At 34.1% G+C, this 19,870-nt stretch overlaps 1 protein-coding gene across 8 annotated transcripts in view; it reads right to left on the reverse strand.

Moving 5' to 3' along the window:
- Positions 1-2,428: 2,428 nt before the first annotated feature.
- Positions 2,429-19,870, reverse strand: part of pnut (septin 7-like protein pnut) — a 55,775-nt gene continuing 38,333 nt past the window's right edge. For 2 of the 8 annotated variants that reach the window (XM_089232036.1, XM_089232035.1), the window contains 4 exons: positions 18,356-18,397; positions 15,186-15,321; positions 13,880-14,031; positions 2,429-6,805 (listed from right to left, as the gene is read on the reverse strand). In XM_089232036.1, the coding sequence (XP_089088162.1) occupies positions 6,754-6,805; positions 13,880-14,031; positions 15,186-15,321; positions 18,356-18,397 (382 nt within the window). In that variant the 3' untranslated portion in view covers positions 2,429-6,753. Of the gene's footprint in view, positions 6,806-13,875; positions 14,032-15,185; positions 15,322-18,355; positions 18,398-19,870 lie in introns of those variants that run through there. The other 6 variants (XM_089232042.1, XM_089232039.1, XM_089232041.1 and 3 more) reach the window with 4 other exon arrangements.

Genomic DNA, 19,870 nt, shown 5'->3' on the forward strand with positions numbered 1-19,870 from the left:
GACTAATTTAAGGAGCCTCAAAAATTCATATTTGTCCAGGGTCCGAACTAATGAGGAACAGGCCATCATCAAAAGAAGTGTACCCTTACGGCAAGTTTAACATACGAATACATGAAATCATTGACGCACACAAAGGGGGAAGAGACGGACCCCCCCCCCCCAGCCAAGATTAGTTTCTTTTGCAGGAAAAAATTCTGCCTATGCATGAAATGATTATGGTTTCAATTCTTGAATGCAGTTGCTCTAAGGCAGTTTCCCAAAGTGGGCGATATCGTCCCCCGGTGGGCGATGAGAGAAAAAAAAATTTGAAGGGGACGATGGAACAAAAAGTTTGGGAGACTATGCTCTAAGGTATTTAATTTGAATGTTCGATTCCGTGCTCGCGAGCACGAAATCGAACATGAGCATTCTGGGTACTTCAGGAAGCACCGTGGGGTGCTCGCGAGCAACTGGTTGAAGATGCCTGTCCTAGATATATGGGTATCTCGGAAGTAATGCTCTGTGTCATATGCAGAGGCGTCGGAAGTGTTTCGAACCTGTGAGTGCTCGTCTTGAGTTTCATGTGAAATTTTGATTTTCGAATTAATTCTAGGGATGCTCAGACAAGCTCCAAAAATTTCCGTGTGAGCACCCCCGGCACCGACATGCAAGTTCCAGTGTATGAGTTCAACAAGAGGGGACAAACTTTTAGTTGAATTAGTGGGCCACATCAGAGGCGGATTTAAAGGCGGGAGCGGGGCCCCGAAAAACCCAAACTTTACTTTTCCTAATTTAGCGTCCGGGGCCCTCAACCAACACCCACTAGAAAACATTCTCTAGTAGGTGTTGCCTCAACCGGCTAAAATCCGCTTCAGGGCCAAATTTTGTTTGGTAAGAAATTATTATTTTTGGGTTAAGTCCCTGTTGAAGTTCTTTTAAGATGGTGCGGTAACGCCATCTGGTGTGCAAAAACTAAAATAGCAGGACCTGGTCGTCATGAAATGTATCACAGCCAGTCTGATAGGCCTGTAAAAAGCCTCCCAACTATATGTTTGTTTTGGGGCGGGGGAAAATTTAATTTCATCGAATTTTAAGATAGTGAATCTTAAAATTCGATGATTTTATAGCGGTGTTTTTGTTATCTCTTACGAAAAAAGCCGCTCCCAAACGTTTTTCGCCTTTGTCCTCCCTTCAACTTTCGGCCCTGTCGGTGCACCCAATTTTCTCATGGGAATAGGCCAGCAAACAGGCTCACCATATTTCGTCGAGAAAAATCGCTAATTATATCGTCACAAATGATACTTTAGTGTTTTCCAACCTTTTCATGTTGCGGTCCCCCCGTGTGCCGTAGGTCAATCCTCTGCGGACCCCTTGTAGCGTCAGAATGTGAATTTCACGCCGCCACCCTCCCATTTAAAATACTAAGTGCACTTTCCCCCCCCCCCCAAGGAATAGGGTGTTCTTTGTTTCGGCGTTAAATGATAACGGTGTTCTTTGTGTCCACCACAAACTTGCTCCCCTTCTAGTTCCGACCAGATTCGTGGAATGGTAGTAAAAAAAAAATATATACCAATTTTTTCTAAAACTGCCATTCACTTGAAATGAAGCACTACATTCCAAGAAGCAAGTTGCTTGAAGTTGGATTTAAAATTACTTAATTTTGTGAATAAAACGAAATTAGGACGGCAAAAAAAATTATGTGAATGTCCTGGGAAATACGGATCATTTGGTCACATCCCATGGGAAGAGACCATATTTCCTCGGAGAAAATTGGGGTGACGTTAATTGCGGCCAAGTAAGAAACGAAGCGCTATTGAAATTGTACAGTGTATTGTCCTCCATAAAATTCGTTGAAATGACGGGACATTTTATATAAAACGAGTCAGGACGACCAAAAATACGAGTCACGTGGCACCTTATGGGCCGCGAGTCAAATGTGGCCCTCGGAGTAATCTACTGCGGCCCACGACCTCAAACCTAATTTTCTACAAATGAACTTTAAACGGTACATTTTCACAGATCATTCAAGCGGCCCGCAGCTCATTTCCAGATCACTTTGGCGGCCCGAAGCACAGATCCGAAGCATTTAAGTGGCCAGGGGTGTCGAAAGTGTTTCGAACCTGTGGGTTCTTGTTGAATTTCACGTAGGAAATTGATTTCTGAACCAATTCTGGGAGTGCTTTAACATGCGCTACAAATTTCCACTGGTGCTAGAACACCCTCGGCTCCGACGCTACTGCCAGCGACACATTTAGAAATCACAGCAGCACCGTTCTAGAGCATTTAAACGACCCACAGCATATTTCCAGATCATTTAAGTAACCTACGGCGCACAGTTCCAGATCATTTAAGTTCAAGTGGCCTGCGCTCTCCTAAAGGTTAAACAACCTTGTCCTAGGTGTACAGCAGTTAAAATGTTCCCATACAAGAAAAACCAGGAAACCAGGGGTGCTGAGAATTTCTTTTTTTATTATTCAAGGTTTTTTTTTTCTTTTCCTGGTAAAAAGATTACATCATTTTGGTCACATTGAAAAGCGCGTTTTATTTTTAAAGTGCATTTAAAAAAACATGCTGAAATATTTAAAAAAAAATGATTAAATTACCGAAAAAGCCGCCTCTATTTGATTACACTGAAGCCACATTTTTTTTTCTTTTCTTTTTCCAAGCATCTGGGAACTTACTTATAAAGCGTTACATTTTAGCTAAGTACATATTTAAAAAAAAAAATCATTTCCACACAATATATAATTCAGTCTGAATATTAGTCATACTCCAGGGAAAATTATTACAAAAACTGCTCAGATATTATTCGGGATAACCAATAAGGCGAAGAAGAAATAGGAATCATACAATTTTAGAAATTTCTACATTTTTTTTTTACAGACTAGAGCGTATATTGCCTGAAATGTGGTTACCATGAGAAAAGTACAAAAAATGTACAAATACTTTCAAAAATGTTATTATTTGAAAACTATACAAAGTACCAAGATCTAGAATACTATAGACATTTCATTCTACTCGAAATGCACGAATCATTGAAAAAAAAATTAATTTGAGTCAAGACAAAAAAAAAAAAAGTGAATGGGAGGACTAATACTATGAAGAGGAGCTGTTTTAGCAGCTTCTTATTGGTGTCGATACTGTTATTTCAGTCAATCAAGTCTCAGTCAATTGGTTGTTATTACAAACATGAACTTTAAGTCTTCATAAATTTAGGAAACGATGAATGCAATATTCAGCCACACAATTAACACATATTTACACTTAAAAAAAATTGTGCAATCGCTAATTATAAAATTCATTAACAATATTCGGAGAGAAAACATTTTTTAAAAATAGAACGATATGCATACTTATGGCACAAACAATAAATTATGTAATATAAATGCATATGATTCCAGGAAAAAATATACTAACCTTTCAACAGTTTTAATGCAGATCAAATTGTTTTTTTTTATTTTTTTTATTTTAAATTGTATCAAGAAATAGATTCATGAGTGAACTACAGGAAACAACTTGAGAAGTTCTCCATAAAAAAAAATTTAATTTACTGGACAATATAATGGAACAGATATTAACGGCAACGATTTCAGTTCACTATAAATCAGGCAAATAAACCATCTCATATCCAGCTTTTTTAGTCACGCGTTCTCCCCTTGGTAGAACCTTAAACTTCCATAGATCCTACAAATATACAGACAATGCAGATGCAATAAGAAAAAGATCTAGGGCTACATCAAACAGACCAATTTCTTCCGCATTTGATCAAGGTACCGCTGTTATAGGCACATACGCAAGACTGATGATTATGAAGTTCAAGATAGAAAAAATCACAATTTAACAGTCATACACATTTCTTGAATGCTGACAATACCATGTGATAGAGCCACAAGAATTCACTGCATCCTCCCCCACCATATATTTATTAATGTAATTCAGTCAAATTCATATCAGCTATTGACAAGGTCTGACTCGTTCCAAGAATAAATTTCTTGAGACAGAGGCTTCCACAAGAGAAAAATTAATCAAGCCACTGTCTTAGAATATGTGACATGTTATGTAAAAAAAGACGCTGGTCATAGAATTTTCGAGGGAAAAACTGGTCACAGCAGAAAAACGCAGGATAGATAATTATATGTCTCCGCTCAAATTCCAAGTGCGGTTGGAAAGAGAAGGTCTAGGTCACCTGAAGTATATATCTCAATAAAAATTAACATATTTTACAATCAATAAATACTTGGAGGCATTAGATTGGTCAAAGCAATAAAATCTTCAGTGTATATTTAGCTTGAATCTTAGCTAGGAATACATTATTTATTTCTATTTTAAAGCTAAAGGTTTTGCAAGCTTAGGTGAACTCATCACTACTGTTTCCGGGACACTCATTGAAACACATTACAACAGTTTCGTTTAATTGAAAAAAATATTGACTCAACATTTTTCACAAAATTGACAAAGTGAGTAAAATTTACTGAAACAATCAGTTGATATTTCTAATTTATATTTATGTACAGTCTCTCAAAAACCTCTCTTTCTCACACAAAACTCTATACCTCAAAGAAAAAAATTCTGCATTTACAGTATTGAATCATTTTGACCAGTTTTGAAGAATTTTCGGAAACTCTTTTATTGATAAGTACTACATGCCATTGCAATGATGGATCTTGTCAATCATAAACATATAGTATGATTAACCGGGGAGGGGGAATAATAGAACCATAGGCAAGAAGTCGTGGTGGACTATCACCTGCCCACTTACATTCAAAGAGCCTGTATCTGCTTACACACAATAACATAAGAGTGCAATCATTGAGTTCTTACATAAAAATAGTACGATACTCATAAGCAGATTGGGGTTAACATAAAAAAAAGGTTAGGTGACAGACAGAGGCCGATAATTGTGATGGATCAGATTTGGTGGCTCACACAAATTCAAAACAATTCTCGGAACGCTGAAGATGAAATTTCAGAACATTGGGGGCATAAAAATTTCTAAAAACATTTGAATCTCAAAATTTAATTTTCTGATTTTGTGGAAATGGAGCACCTTGACCAATACCAAAATTATTGCTGGCAGACTCAAGTGATGAAAATACTGTAGATGATACAGAAGAATTACAAAAAAAATTACAGTAAACATGCTGAGAAAATAAGGGTCCAAAATCCTATTATTTGTAACTCTTGCCCCCCACAGATGATGCCATGAAGGCTCAAAGAGCAAAATTATGCATCGATCTAAGCATTTGAATGGATTATTTTAAATAAAAATTGAATTGAACAAAAAAAAAAAAAAAAGCAAACATATTTTTAGTGCATTTGCATAGCATATAGCGTAATTGAACAACATTAATTGTGTAACTTGACAAAAACTTCAATTAATATGTATTTTAGTATTTGTCAATCCAAGGTTTTGTCATTTTCAACATGTGTTCTTCCTTTCTTACACAAAAACTGTATTCTTTGAAAACTCCCTATCTCAATTTTTGTTTTCTGTCCCGTCAGTTTCGAGAGATAGAAAGGTTTGACTGCACATTTGTTTCCATAAATAAAATGTGTACAGTGACTTCTGTTTTCTTCATTAAAAAAATTATGTTTTGGAATTCCCATTCAAAAACACAAAAAAATGTTGAATGAAAAACAACGGATCTGAATGCCAGAATAATCATAATTATGTTAATATAAGTAGAACTCCTATTAAAAAAAAATCAGCAATAACACATTACTCTCTAAGACATCAATAATTTTTTTCTCTCCAATACTCACCTAAATTGGAAAAAATTCATCAAAAATATCAACTGAAAACGGAAAAAACATTGCACTGAAAAAAACCATCACATATAGGGACCAAAGAGAAGAAAGGCAGATTAAAACAACCTTTCCCCCCTGAACATATTTCCAATTAAATATAATTAATATACGCGCAGGTAAATGGTCTTCCGTGATTTCAGAGAGCATAAAATAGCAGTTGGAACTTTTCTGATGTTAGCTAAATCATTTTTTATGCTAAAGAACTGAGCATCCATTAATATGTACTTCAATAATCAGATTTAAAAATACAGGAATCTAACTCAGGATGAATTCATTGGGAAAAAAAGACGAGAAAAAACCTTGTATATACACTAAAAAAAAGAAGAAAAAAAAACGATCGCTAGAAAATTTGCTTCGAAAAACTTAATATATTCACAAAACAACCAAGAAAAAGAAGAAAAAAATTTATACACACTGAATCAGTCATGATAAATCAAATGATACAAAACGAAAATATAAAAAAAACTATGAAGATCAGTTTTGCATATTCACTAGCACAACACTGAATTTCACAAGCACTTTACAGTACATAATAATAGCCACAGTCTTTGATATTAAGTCACTGACACATTAAATACTATATTAATCATCAAGGATTCAGACTAAATATTCCTGACTTACGACACTTAAAAAAGAAATTGTGTGGCTTTTTTTTTTAATATGATACACAAACACACACACAAATATGCAAAATCTGTCAATTTGGAAGGGAAAAATTCACACAATTAGTCGAATAATCAATAATGATAACCATGTGTCCAAAGCAGAACTCCACAGTTTTTATATTTTTTGCACTTTATATTTTTTCCCCACCCCCAAATTGCAGAGCTGGGGAGGGGTATCTGCTGAGACAAAGACTTGAACAAACACTCACGCTGAAATCAAATTCAATTTACAAGGAGGGAGGGGCGGAAAGGAGGAAAATAAGCACAGACACCACAAAGATATGCATCCTCTTGGGCGCTGTTAAAACAATCCTTTCTTCTTTTCCTTTTTCTTCTCTTTGGTATCGTTTTGACTACAAGAAAAATATACACTAATGAAAAAAAAAGTCCAAAGAACATATAAAAACATAAGATTGCACAAAACCTCAGGAAAAACCACACACACACAACCACACTTTCCAAAGTTGAACAAAATGAAATTGTAAATCAAAATGTTGAGAGCTGCATTATAGTTCCTGCTTAGAGGCCATTAGGTCAGCAGATTTTTAGGCATTTTTCACCCAGTGTCAGAAAAATTTTGTCAGCTCTCCGCTCCCCACTTTTACCACATATTGGGATCAGAAGTGTATGCAGGAGGGGGTGGCTCGCGTCTCCTTCCCCCAAGACAATCAAAAATTTATTTTTTGGTACAAAAAAATTAAAATAAATAAAATACTGAAAGAAAATACCTTTATATGTTGTCAATCAGTCAATTTATGTTGTTTTCAATGCTATTTGAAGGCTAAACTCCAAATTTTTCTTCAAGAAATTTATTCCCACCCCCAAGACTTTTGTGTCTCCTCCAAATGTCAATCCAACATACTTTCTTGATCGGGATTGCCCTTCAAGAATATACATAGTGAGTCCAATCACCATTGTCTGATACACTGAAATGGACTTTGAATGCATGGGGGATCATTTTTTATATGATAACAAACATAACAGTGAACACACACTATATTTTTAACTTGTTTTTGAGCATTAACCAATGGAGTGGTATAGATTGCCGTTACTAGTTAGTGCAAATCACACAGCATCAAACTCTCATTATCATGGTTTCTCTAAATTCCAGATATATCAATCAGTCAATTTCAAGATAAAAAGTCTCACCACAAGGAGCAACAGGTCCACAACGATAGAAGAGTCAATCATTACACTTCACTCATAGTTAGAAAAAACTGATGGCAGCACTACATATAACAAGCATTAGAGCACAGAAACAAACTTCATGTTAGATCCACAACATGTACCAATTCTTTAGAAATTCAGCAGAGGAAAGTGAATGAGGTGCATGAGTGGTGTAGTAGCAGTCAATGTTCAGATGGTTGATAAAAAACAACCATTTGAGTAATTTGGGGCAATTCCTTCCTATATAGCTATCAATGCAATTTCATGGAATCATTGCAAATGTGTCTGATCTTGACTATAGTGCAAGGTGAGTCCACTACACACGTGGTCAAGATTTTCAGGAGGGAGATGGTAAATACACAAATGAAAGATGTTAAGAATATTTCATAAAGGGTAGTTGATGACGTAGTCATAATTTAAACCTCTTCCTCCCCCCTCCCCATCATTTCAAGTCAGCAAATCCGAACCACCCCCCCCCCCAATGCACTGATGTACTACTTGAATGGCCCTTGCTAGGGAAGTGTACAAGGTGGTGTCAGTTGCAGACTTTACAAAAGTGGCATCAGAGGGAAGGTTTTGTCATGAGTAATAAAGTCAAGGGAACTAAAGTCTGAGTGGCACCATTTCTCAGACAGAGGCCCATTTATCTCAATATACAGGGTGCATAGTTAATTCTTCATACCACAAATTACTGGCAAACTGTTGATCTAAAAGGCATACTTCCACTTAGAAAAAGTATTCAAAAAACGTGCAGACCTCAGATACGGCATTCATATTAACAAGGGGTTATACATAGTTATTAAAATAAAATGAAAATTAACTTCTTATACGGACACCCCTAAAAAAATCAATTTTTCTATGTGCAATATTAGTTGAGATATCTAAATTGAAAAATCTGAGAAAAATTGGGAAAGAACAGCAAAACTGGTTTACTGGGAGGTAGTTGTAAAAAACCCATCTAAAATAGGAATTTCTTCCATGCAAAGAGTGAAAAATATCTTTATGTACAAGATTCTCATTATGGATGCAACCGGAAAGCAAATGTAAAATACATAAATGATCCTTTTAGTTATTTCAGCATACTTCAAGGAATTCATAATGTGGATCGAAAACTGATTCCCATGAGAAGATTAATGAGGAACATTAAATTAATACAATTAGATTGAAACTCAGTTTCCTCATCATGACCAAGAACTCATTTAACATTATGATGCTATCTTCTCTCTGTGAATTCTCAAAAAAAAAAAAAAAGCAACTTAACTATCGCCCTGGAATCGAAGATTTGCAAAAACAGTTAAAAAAAAAATATATATATATATATATTAGAAGCAACCTATGCTTTCACTGAAACCATTACAACAATAAAGCTTAAACTTGTCCAAAATTAAGTAGAATATGCGACCTATCTTAATGCTAAGTTTCCACCTGATTGTAAAAAAAAATTAAAAAATTTTTTCCAGACTTTAACAAATTTATAAATCAATTCATGCACATGCAAACACTTAGATATTGCAAAGATTTCAGGATCAAAATGAAGAAAAGCATGTTCATTAAAAGTTTCAGACTAACAACAATTAAAATGCTACAACACATTTCCCACAATGAAAATATATACATGAATGGAATGTTGTGTGTTGCACAAGTTACGTTAAGGAATATTATCAAAGCATTTCCAGCCATAAAATTAGAAAGAAGTCTTAAAATGATACTTTATCAAAATATGCATTTTGTTAAATAGCACCCAAAAAAAAAAAAAAAAATTGTATTTTAAACAAAGTTTGCAGTCGCTAGTCATTTGCTTTAAAAAAAACCAGTAAGTTATCTTCACGTGGGAAATTGTCCCTCAAGATTCTAGCTATGTATATATAATAGTGAAATCTATCTAGGACAGACATTGTGTGAGATGGTAACCCGTCATGAATGGAACAGGAAAATAGTCTTGTGAATAATTAATGCTTTTTCAATCATGGAGGAAACCTCTTTAAGACGGAAACTGCCAAACGCAGAAACGGAAGGCATATTTAGTTTATTTGCAGATGGAAAAACCTGCAAGAATTTTTGACCAATTGCAAGTTTTTGTCCTTTGTATGGGAGAAAATTTGGTCATCCCGATACCCCTTTTGTTAGGAAACTCTTGACTTCTTGGAGAAATGATGAATTCTTATTATCTATCTAAACTAGTTTTGGAAGTAAGGAGGTTGTGTTCAAGTGAAAGTGAATTTACTATTCAAAATTTAGTAAAAACCTGTTAAGCATTTCATTTATGATTGATATGGTGGCTTTTCTTAGGAAACGCTCCTACCTATTGGAAACTTTTTTTTTAATTTGCATTTAAATTAGCTTGGGAGTATAATAGGAAAGGAAGACTGAATTACTGTTCACATTTTAACAATACTGTGGTTTGGGTTTCACATAGATGGTCATCATCTGCAAGAAACATGTACTGAATTTGAACACAGAAATGGAGTTTATAGAGGCAGAAAAAAAAAAGCAACATTCAAGTGTTACAGAGATGTAGAATCTTTTCTTTCACATGCGATCAACACTGTTATTGGTTGTTGATCTAATTGTCACTAGAAGAGTTGATCCACTTTGCCCAAGAATATTGAGAAGACACCAACGAATAAGGCAAATACACAAAAAAAATAATAAAAGTCCTAATGCATTTCAACACCAATGGGTACCGTCTTCAGAGGAAAAATTTAACCACTAGTCTCGCTGACCGAGTTTCCCACTTGGGTTGAATACCAAATCTTCATGCTCGGTTGCTCAGCGGAAGAAGTACGTCCGTTCACTTCAAACGTCGTGGTCAGAATGAAGCTGTGAGCCTGCGCGAGATACTAATGCAGCGTCCTGATTGGACATTTGCGGAATAGCAACGAATAGGTCTATTCCGCAAATGGCATTAGGACTTTTATTATTTTTTGTGTATTTGCCTTATTCGTTGGTGTCTTCTCAATAATTGTCACTATTTAAAAAAAAAAAATGCAATTTCCCAATTTTTTTTTTTTAATTTTAAGCATTGAAAATTTTTGTAACTTTTGACAAAAGTGTTAATTCTATTATTGGTATTCAGGAGAACATTCTTTATTGAAGTTTAACAATTAGCACATTAAATATAGCAATTCAAATGAAGAGTAGTTACTCACTGGTTTATAGCAGTTACGGTGATTTTTGGAAAACGATGGAAATAAGTCACTGCATATATTTTTGTGTGCGTCCCATTATAAAACTGGAACCAGTCCAGAATGGAAAATAATTTGTAAGATATAGATTTCATTTTACTCAGAAAATTGTTTTGCATGATGCAGTGATTACAAAAGTGAAGTGCAAATGAAGAAACAAATTCCTCCCATCTGCTTGATACAAATTTTATATAGAAATCTGAAATTTTCCCAGAAATACTTTCAGGAATTACATCATCATCATAAGAATGTGCTGTTTTGATTTGGGTAAGGTTCGCATATGAACAGCTTTTGCTATACAAATACAAAGGCCACAACAGATAAAATGCCCAAAGAGGTGGCTGAAAAAAAGATGCCCAAAAAAAATATGGATGTCAAATATATATCTAAACTATATCAAAAATACAGCAACCCAATAAGAGCAGAGATGCCACTGTACTCTAATTTGCCTGGGTCCCAGGTTATTTGAAAAATCTGGGTCCCTCTCAAAAAAAATCTTAGGAAAAAGGTATGCCCCCATATAATTCATTTGTATCTATAATTTTTTCTCCAGCATGGCTCAGGTATTTGGTCACCTACTTATATCTCTTCGTTGAGACAGAGCAGCGGGCCATGTTCTGGGTAGGAGGAGATATATCTTTGTGAATCAAGTGAAGATAATTCATTTCTAAAAACATGTTCCATCAAACTGAGAATTTAACATATGGAATTTAACAAATGTAATAAATCTAAAACAGATATACAGTTGATCCCACTTATAATGTTCCCAATTAGAACGTTTTAGTATGACTTATTTTCACAGTCCCAACTCTAAGTAATTCTTATTAAGATTTCCCATTTGAAGTGTTTTCATGCTTACAATGCTTTTTGAAAAATGTTATAAGCAGGATCCACTGTAGTTAAAAGTTAGAGGCACACATTTATATATTTACTGATAGATCAATCCTTCCAATTGATTTTCCATTTCGTTAAAAAAAAATCTCAGTTGTTTCAATATCTTCTGATTTCCTAGTCATATAAATCCTTGCAAAGCAAGTAAACATGGATCCTTGCGAAGGATCCATGCTCCCCCAAGAAAATCAAGAGTTAGAAATATTTTTGTAGAAAATTAAAATATTGGAAAAAAATACATTCTTATAGTATTTGTTAATAAAAATTGTTTTTGAATGTTAGTGACCCAAACTTTCCTGTGAAAAATTAGATCCTTGTGCCCCTCCACAAGACATTGTCTGTATACGCACCGTGAATTTTACAATGCGAAACGATGACTACAGCATAGCAGCTGGATAACAAAACTGTGGATATTCAAGGTAGATTTTTTTTGCAATCAGGTAAGAACAAGGCAAATTTACGCAGTATAGACGCTGTCTTTGAGTGCTAGAAGATAGCTGCGAAAGTACAGTAATTTCAGAAGTGTCTAGTCTCACAGACGGCTACTTTTAGATAATATCCTCGCACATGCACATTAAAAGGATTGTTTCGGAGAAGCTTTTGATCTGTTTGGCGCGCCTCTTTCTGGCAGCTGTTAGTTGGCACCAACATATTTCCTGGTGAAGTTTATAATAGATATCCCTAATTTTTTCTTGAAACCAACATCCTCAATTGGTTAAAGGTTAGAGCATGGGACATGCTCTAACCTTTAACCAATCATCTTAGCATAACAAAGGCTGTGGGTTCGATTACCTCTCAAACCACATTATAGATTTTTTTTTGAACATCCTGTTAGAACTTATCTGTTTTGCCATGTTTCCAGTTGTGCAGGTGCTGGTCCATGTTCAGGTGCAGGGCCCCCCATTTGTTGGCCCAAGAAGTGAAGGGGGCAGGGGGCAGAGGCTCTTGCAGGCCTGTGCCAAATGGAGTTTGGCCTACAGGTATATTTATTAATAAAGTAGTCTGAAACTTTTTTTTGCATTGCAGTATTATAATACATATAATTATGTTATATTATATTACTATTAAATTATATATCAATGTAATATTATTGCGTGAGCAGTCATGACAAAATAAAAAAAAAATCTTTAATGAAACCTGGTGTTCGGCGATAAGTTGCCAAATGTAACAGCCGGAGACACACACTAACTGGAAGAAATTGCCTCATCTCATATTATGCATGCGCAAGGGTAGTAGCCGTCTGTGAGATTAGTCACTTGTGTAAGGGTGTGGAAGGGGGGGGGGGGTAAAACTCCGAAGTTTGAAACTTCTGTACATGGTTCCCCATTCAGGGAAGCAACTAGGTATTCATCTTATTCTTTAACAACCTATGTATATATCAGTACAGTATACAAAGTTGTAAAGCAACTTTTTCAAGGTCGCCTGATCACGATAGACAGTAAAAAGAAGGGAAAAAGTTGGGGAGGTTTTTCTTCTTGGAACTATGAAAGGACGCATGAACCAAATTTTTCGAAATACATCCTTTTCCAAAATTCCGGGTATTTGATGCGCTATAGCGCATCATTGGCATCTCTGAAGAATAAAAAATCAATAATTGTGATAAAATATAAATATACTGCCCATAAAAAATTGATTGTGGTTATCTCATCTTAGTGTGGATGAATTTTCAATTTATCCCAATATGTTTATCATACTTCTTTTTAAACGTGTCAATTGTGTTTGAAGTTATGACCCCCAGAGGTAAGCTATTCTATTTTTCACAACCCTATTAAGGAAAAACTCCCTGCGACACCACCCATGGTTACACATCAAAGACAAAAACCTTATACTGATTGCAATTTTCTTAATTTATGGCTGCAAATACAAGGAATTCAGTTTAAAAGGCTGAACTTAAAAGTGATACTTAATATCTATAGGATTACTACTGTGCAAGGAATAGTGATAAATCATAACATGAGCATACACACACACACACACATGCAAAAATGATCAACACACCCAAGCAAGAAGACTAACATAACTCAAATTAAAATGGCTAATGAACACTAAGAATTTTAAAGAACCATTCAAAGAGGAGGCAATGACATTTTTCCTCTAATCTTATTGAGAAAACATTGAAAAGAGAAAGTTTGTGATTTGAGTCATGGCAGTTTATTTTTGCCCGGAAGTGCTGTCATTACTTACTCTTTAGAATTAAAATCAACTGACATTCTTTGAAAATCCACATCCTTTGCTTCGAAATTTGCCTTTTCTTTCTCAAACTCTTTCCATTTTTCTTCCAGCTCTAACCTTTGCGCTTCTAAATTCTTTTTCATTTGTTCATGCCTTCTCTGCATCTGTAGGGCGATAGATATAGATAGCATCACATACAAAGATTTCTTTTATATATATTCATTGGAAGTAAGTTGAAATCGAAATTAAAATAATGGCAAATATGAAAAATAATAAGGCTGAAATTGTCACAATATTCATTTCATATCAACTTGTATCATTCACACGCATGCATAATTCAGTTTCAAATTGGTGATGTTCAATGATTGTACGATAGATGAGAAGAGTGCTGTTGTCCAATTTTTGTGGGCAAAAGAACTTGATGCAAAAAAATATTCACAAAGAAATGTTTCCTGTTTATGGAAAGAGAAGTGTTTATCACGTAAAGCAGTGCACAAGGGGCCAAGAAATTTTCTTAAGGCCACTCAAACATTTGTGACAATGACCAAAGCAAACGTCCCATTTTGATTGAGACAGAACCAACAGTGCAGCAGGTGGAGAAATCAATTCTGGCAAATCAATATACAGCTCACCTAACACCGGAGACAATTCAAAAATTGTGGTTGGCAACAACTTCTACTACATCCACCTTACAGCCCTGACTTAACCGTAAGTGATTTTTATCTGTTTAGTCCACTAAAAAATGATCTTGGAGAAAAATAATTTTATGCAGCTGGTAATAAGGCACTGATAAAGCATAAGTATTGGTGGAGACTACGTTGAGAAATAAAAATAGTTTTGAATTTGATTATCACACTAAGTTAGTTTTTAATTAACTTTTGTGACTTACTTCTCCAAAAACATGAAATTAGTGCATGCTATGACAAACAAGTAGGGAAGGGCAAAAATAGATGTAGCCAAAAAAGAAAAGAAAAAAAGGTGAAAAAGAATACGTTGACAATATTAATAAAAAAACAGTCACAGACAAACAAAATTTCAGCAAACGAAAAACACTTTGTTCATGTCCTAGCAAAAAAGAAGTCGGGATAGAGCTGAATGCAGGGCGTAGTATTAGATTGCACTGCCTTTGTGGGTTGTTATACTGAATGAAAAACAACATGGGATGAAAAGGAAAAAAATTAGGATTTATCGTACCAGTTGCTATAGGGAACAGTTGCAATACTGCATGGTCACTATATTGAGTGTAGATTATACTAAAGATCTGTACCAATATAGTCAATTTGTAATGATTTTTTTTTAAAAACAAAATTAATCTTACATCAGTCTCGGAGTCCTTGAGCTTTTGCATCTTTTCCCGAACTTTGAGCTCAAACATACGCTTCATCTCCTGCTCCATTCTGATGAGTTTCTGCTCATGCTCTTTTTTCTCTTCTTCCATCTGTGCTAATGGATTCCTACAAAAGCATAAAGAAATCACAATGTAGGCTAACACTGTAACATAAATCATAATTTTTTCAAATTTTTATTTTTTTGCACAGCTTAAAAAAATAAAGATTTCATAATTTCCAAGACCAAACCAGTGTGGATTCATTTTCCCATTTAGGACAACAGATGTAGAAGAAAAAGATCATGCACACAGTAGAACTTCGATTAACCATGGATGCTTCTAGAGATAACTGGAATAACAAGATTCTCGGTTAACAAAGAAAATATCTGGAAAAATAAGTCTGTGCCTATCACCTTAGCCTAGCCATGTGCCTCAGGTGACAGAGTTCTATTAATAGAGAAATCACTGTATCTAATCAGTGGATTTCTCACATGCTAACTTTTTCACAAGTGTGTTTTCATTCCCTTGCTCCACATGATGGGATCAACTATAACAAAGATCTTGCATGAAAATTTTCACAAACTGATTAGGATTTTATGTGAAAAAAATGAAACTCAAGAGAAAATTTACACATTCACATGCTTGTTGCTCAAGATTTGCCCTTACCCCCTCCCATGATATTTAATCAAAAGATCAATCTTTAAATTAACTTAAACATTGTGATTTTAATTTTTCAAATTTTCAATTACTTTTTTATACTATACATAACTAACTTCTTTTGTTTTACGTATTCAACAAAAAGTTAATTCACAACGCTCTACATTTAATTTTGAACCAAACTGATCACAAGGCCACGTCTTCTAAATAAGGAACTACATACAGTAGAAAAACTACTTATTAGAATCGCAGGTAATGTTATTATTCAGGTATTGTATCACTTTTACAAAGTACAGAACACACCTAGGCCTATATCATAGCATAGGAAAAATTTTGTTTATACAGTGAAACCTGTCAGGATTTTAATTTATAAATTTAAAGTCTAATTATTTTTTTTAAGCATTTCAAAGCTAAGATTGAACCAGATTTATTTTCCCTCTGCTAGTTCTCTCCTCTAAGTTATTTTTATCAACGTAACAAGACAATGTAGGAGGTCAGAAGGTGTAACCCCTTTGTTGTGACAATTGTTTTGTGACAATTTCAGTATTCATTTCACAATGTTCAGACTCAGCTGTAGTAGCCATCATGAACCAGGTATGGGGGGAGGGGGTCACTACTTTTACCATGGCCTTTCTATAGTAAAAGTAAATGTAAGGTAAAAAAAAAATGTATATAAATATAAATAGACCCTCCCTTGTTTTTTGTCAGTTTCATTCAGCTGATTAGATTCACAGTTCCTGAATGAAAGGATTTTCTCAAAGGATCAATGGAACCTACTGTACATTAACAAGGTATCATAATTCATATTGAAAAAATAATGTGGGACTTCAGCTTCAAGGGGAAACTTATTTTAGAGCACTACGATGAAAAAAAAAAGTTGGTTAAATACAGTGACGTGATTGAAACTTCTGCAACCAGTTCAGGATAAAGAAAAACCAATCTTTTCATTTTTTACATGAAACGGGATGTACAGTCATCATATTTGCTCCTGAGTTTCTTTCAGATAGTTATCAATTTGATTATTGTTATCATAAAATCCAAGTCCTGATGTGATCACATTCAGTGGCGTGGCACTGTACAACCAAAGATTTAAAGTATTAATTCGATATACACTGAATTTTCTAATTATATAAAAAAATAAATTAATGATATTGAACACTTAAGATCTTTGATATGAAGTTTTTAATTAGCTTAAAATATATGAACTCGTGTTTAAAAAAAAAGCCCCTAAGGGGTTATTCAATCTCTTGATTAAAATATATTTGTAACAAGGATAGGAGCATTGCAGCTATGAAGGTATATATATATGTGTGTGAAGTTACTCCACGTGAATTGGAAACTGAAGTAAATTGCTTTGAGTGCATCCGGGGTTGTGAATGGTTCACGGTTTAAGAATGCTATATAATGAAAGGTTAGAAATAAATTTTAACCAGACTTGAATGCTATAAATGTGTAAACAAAGCTCATATACAGACTTGACTGTACTTGCAGGTACTTCAGACCGGCTGAAATACTGCATTTACTCTAATCTGATACTTTTTTTTCAGTTACAGGATGGGAACAAGAACAACAATTAATGGATTCGGGACAATAGTGAAGTGAATATCAAAGACTCTACATCAAAGTTTAATCATGTGTTCCCAGTCTGTTAAATTGTACTTACTGAACAACTTACTGTAATTACAAAAAAGGTAAACGTTTAATTCTAGTGGATTGATTAATGAAAGCTTTATCGAAATCTATAACCACAACAGATAATAAATAAACCTGGCAATATATATATATATATATATATATTTAATTACTAGACATGAAATCACAGAAGAAATGTTAATGTATAGAGTGTTTATAAATAAGTTTCAACATCAATGGGCACATGGTTGGTTTTCCTACACTTTCAAAGAGAAAGATTATTTTTGATTTCAGGATTACTGTTGTGTGGCGATACACTGAATACAATCAACAAGAGATGAGACCATGCCAAAACAGAATGGAGGTGTGTAGTAAAATACTGCAGAGAAATGTGTGAGACATGCATACACATGGGGTATGATACCTTCATGCATACACATGTGACACATGCAATTTTTTTCCTCTTTAATTATAGAATGGAAAAACATCTTGAATAATAATTGTTGTGCAATGTAAACCATTTAAAATTAGATACTTATGTGCATTTCATGAAGCTGAAGATAAGATATAAAATAATTACAGCATAACTATTTCATCCCTTTAAGCAGCATGCAAATAAATCCATTGCAGTGAAGTTGGCAATAAACACCAGTAAACAAAAATATGTAGAAATAAGTTTCAAGGGAAATTTCAAAAAAATAAAATAAAAAAATTGCTTTTTTTTTTTGAAGTTCAGAGATCTAAAAAGGGTAAGCTTTTTTTTAAAACTTTTTCCCTAAAAGCTGTCCTAATTTGCTAAAAGGTATCCATAAATACATCGGATATTGCTGTAATAACCATAACCATGCAATAAAAGTAATTTTTCAACTTACCAGAACACCATGTAGGTGTTTAATATCCTCTGCGGGCAAAAACTGACAACACAAAATGAAATCAGTATTTCAGAAAACATCCATCGCTTCTTTTGAACTTTCATGACATTAGTAAGTGCTCGATATTTTGTTCAAGGTACAAAATAAGAAACTACATAAGAAACCTATGCTAAACCTACACTCAATGTTTTCGATGCTTCTAATAATTCATGCACTCTGCCTACACTCGCTAACTAGACTCCTATTTTTTTTTTCTTCCAAATTTTCACTTTTGACACTGGATAAATAAGTGAAAGAAAAATAAAAAAAACTCCTTACAATAATAAAAATAAAATGTTGCAAAATCTGGAATTTATTTTAGAGCAAAGGGCTTTAATTTGTCCACATTCATACAATAATGCATGGCTTTGTTATTTTTGAAATAGTGGGCTGGTTAGCAGCATTTAATAATGCAGCATATTTAGAGTATAGATCTATTTTTTGTGTGTGTATCATGTAATTTAATATCATGCTCACAGGATCCTTTTATGTGATTATTTTGCATAACTAATTTATTGCGTAAAGAAAGGGACAACCTACAGCGAGGCAACCTGTATATGGATTTCAAATGTTTTTCTTTCCTATTTATATTTGGCTCTTACAGAAATAACTTAGCTCATCCACAAATATAATGAGAAAAATATAACATGTAACCCAAAATGCAGTCTTTGTGCACCCAAAGCATAAAGAGGTGCAGAAAAAAAATGTTAATGTTTTCAGCAAATGATGGAAAAAATGTGGTATTGCACAATATAAATAGTTAATTCATTTTCCAAGTTTGAACAAACTGGAGCAGACGATGTTGATTTGCGCAACAGGACAACTTAGGCAGGATTTGACAAGATTTTGCATTAATACTTGTGTGTTATGTGCTTCAACAATACACAAATTTTTTAAATCGTGAATATGGTGGCTCTACTATGCAAGTCAATTTTCAGTCCCATAATAACATAGATTAGGTCAAAGCTGAAGAGATGAACATATCACAGTTGTATGATGTATTATTTTAAACGACAAGGAAAGTGAAGAAAATATACACAAATGTTAAAGGCGATAATATATAAAAGATGTCCACCATATATTTTAAGAAAAAGTGAAAGAAAATGTAGACATGGAAACTTATAAAAAGTGAATGGCAACTGTATGCATTAATCATTTGAATCTCAGAACAAATTTCTGTTATCATGAAAACAAATGTATGAAATCAGGGAATCTGATTAGGATAATTTTTAAAAGAAAAATTAATGAGTATACACAACCTTTATATTTCAGCATGCTTTTAATTTTCTTTGCCTTAAAAAAAAATCAAGTCGCTCCCTTATTTCCTGACCACCCACAAGCTATCATCTAATGCAAGGGTTACTCTTATTTATTGCGAAATTTCAAATAAATATGAGCAGCTTACAGAAAGCCTCATATATCAAGTTAGAAAATATAATCCAAACCTTGAAATATGTTGAAAGAATTTATGTTACA

This window comes from Pholcus phalangioides, unplaced genomic scaffold, assembly GCF_987345545.1.
Source record: "Pholcus phalangioides strain wild (caught in Gottingen) unplaced genomic scaffold, Ppha-v1.0 ptg000001l_1, whole genome shotgun sequence".
Lineage (NCBI taxonomy): Eukaryota > Metazoa > Arthropoda > Arachnida > Araneae > Pholcidae > Pholcus > Pholcus phalangioides.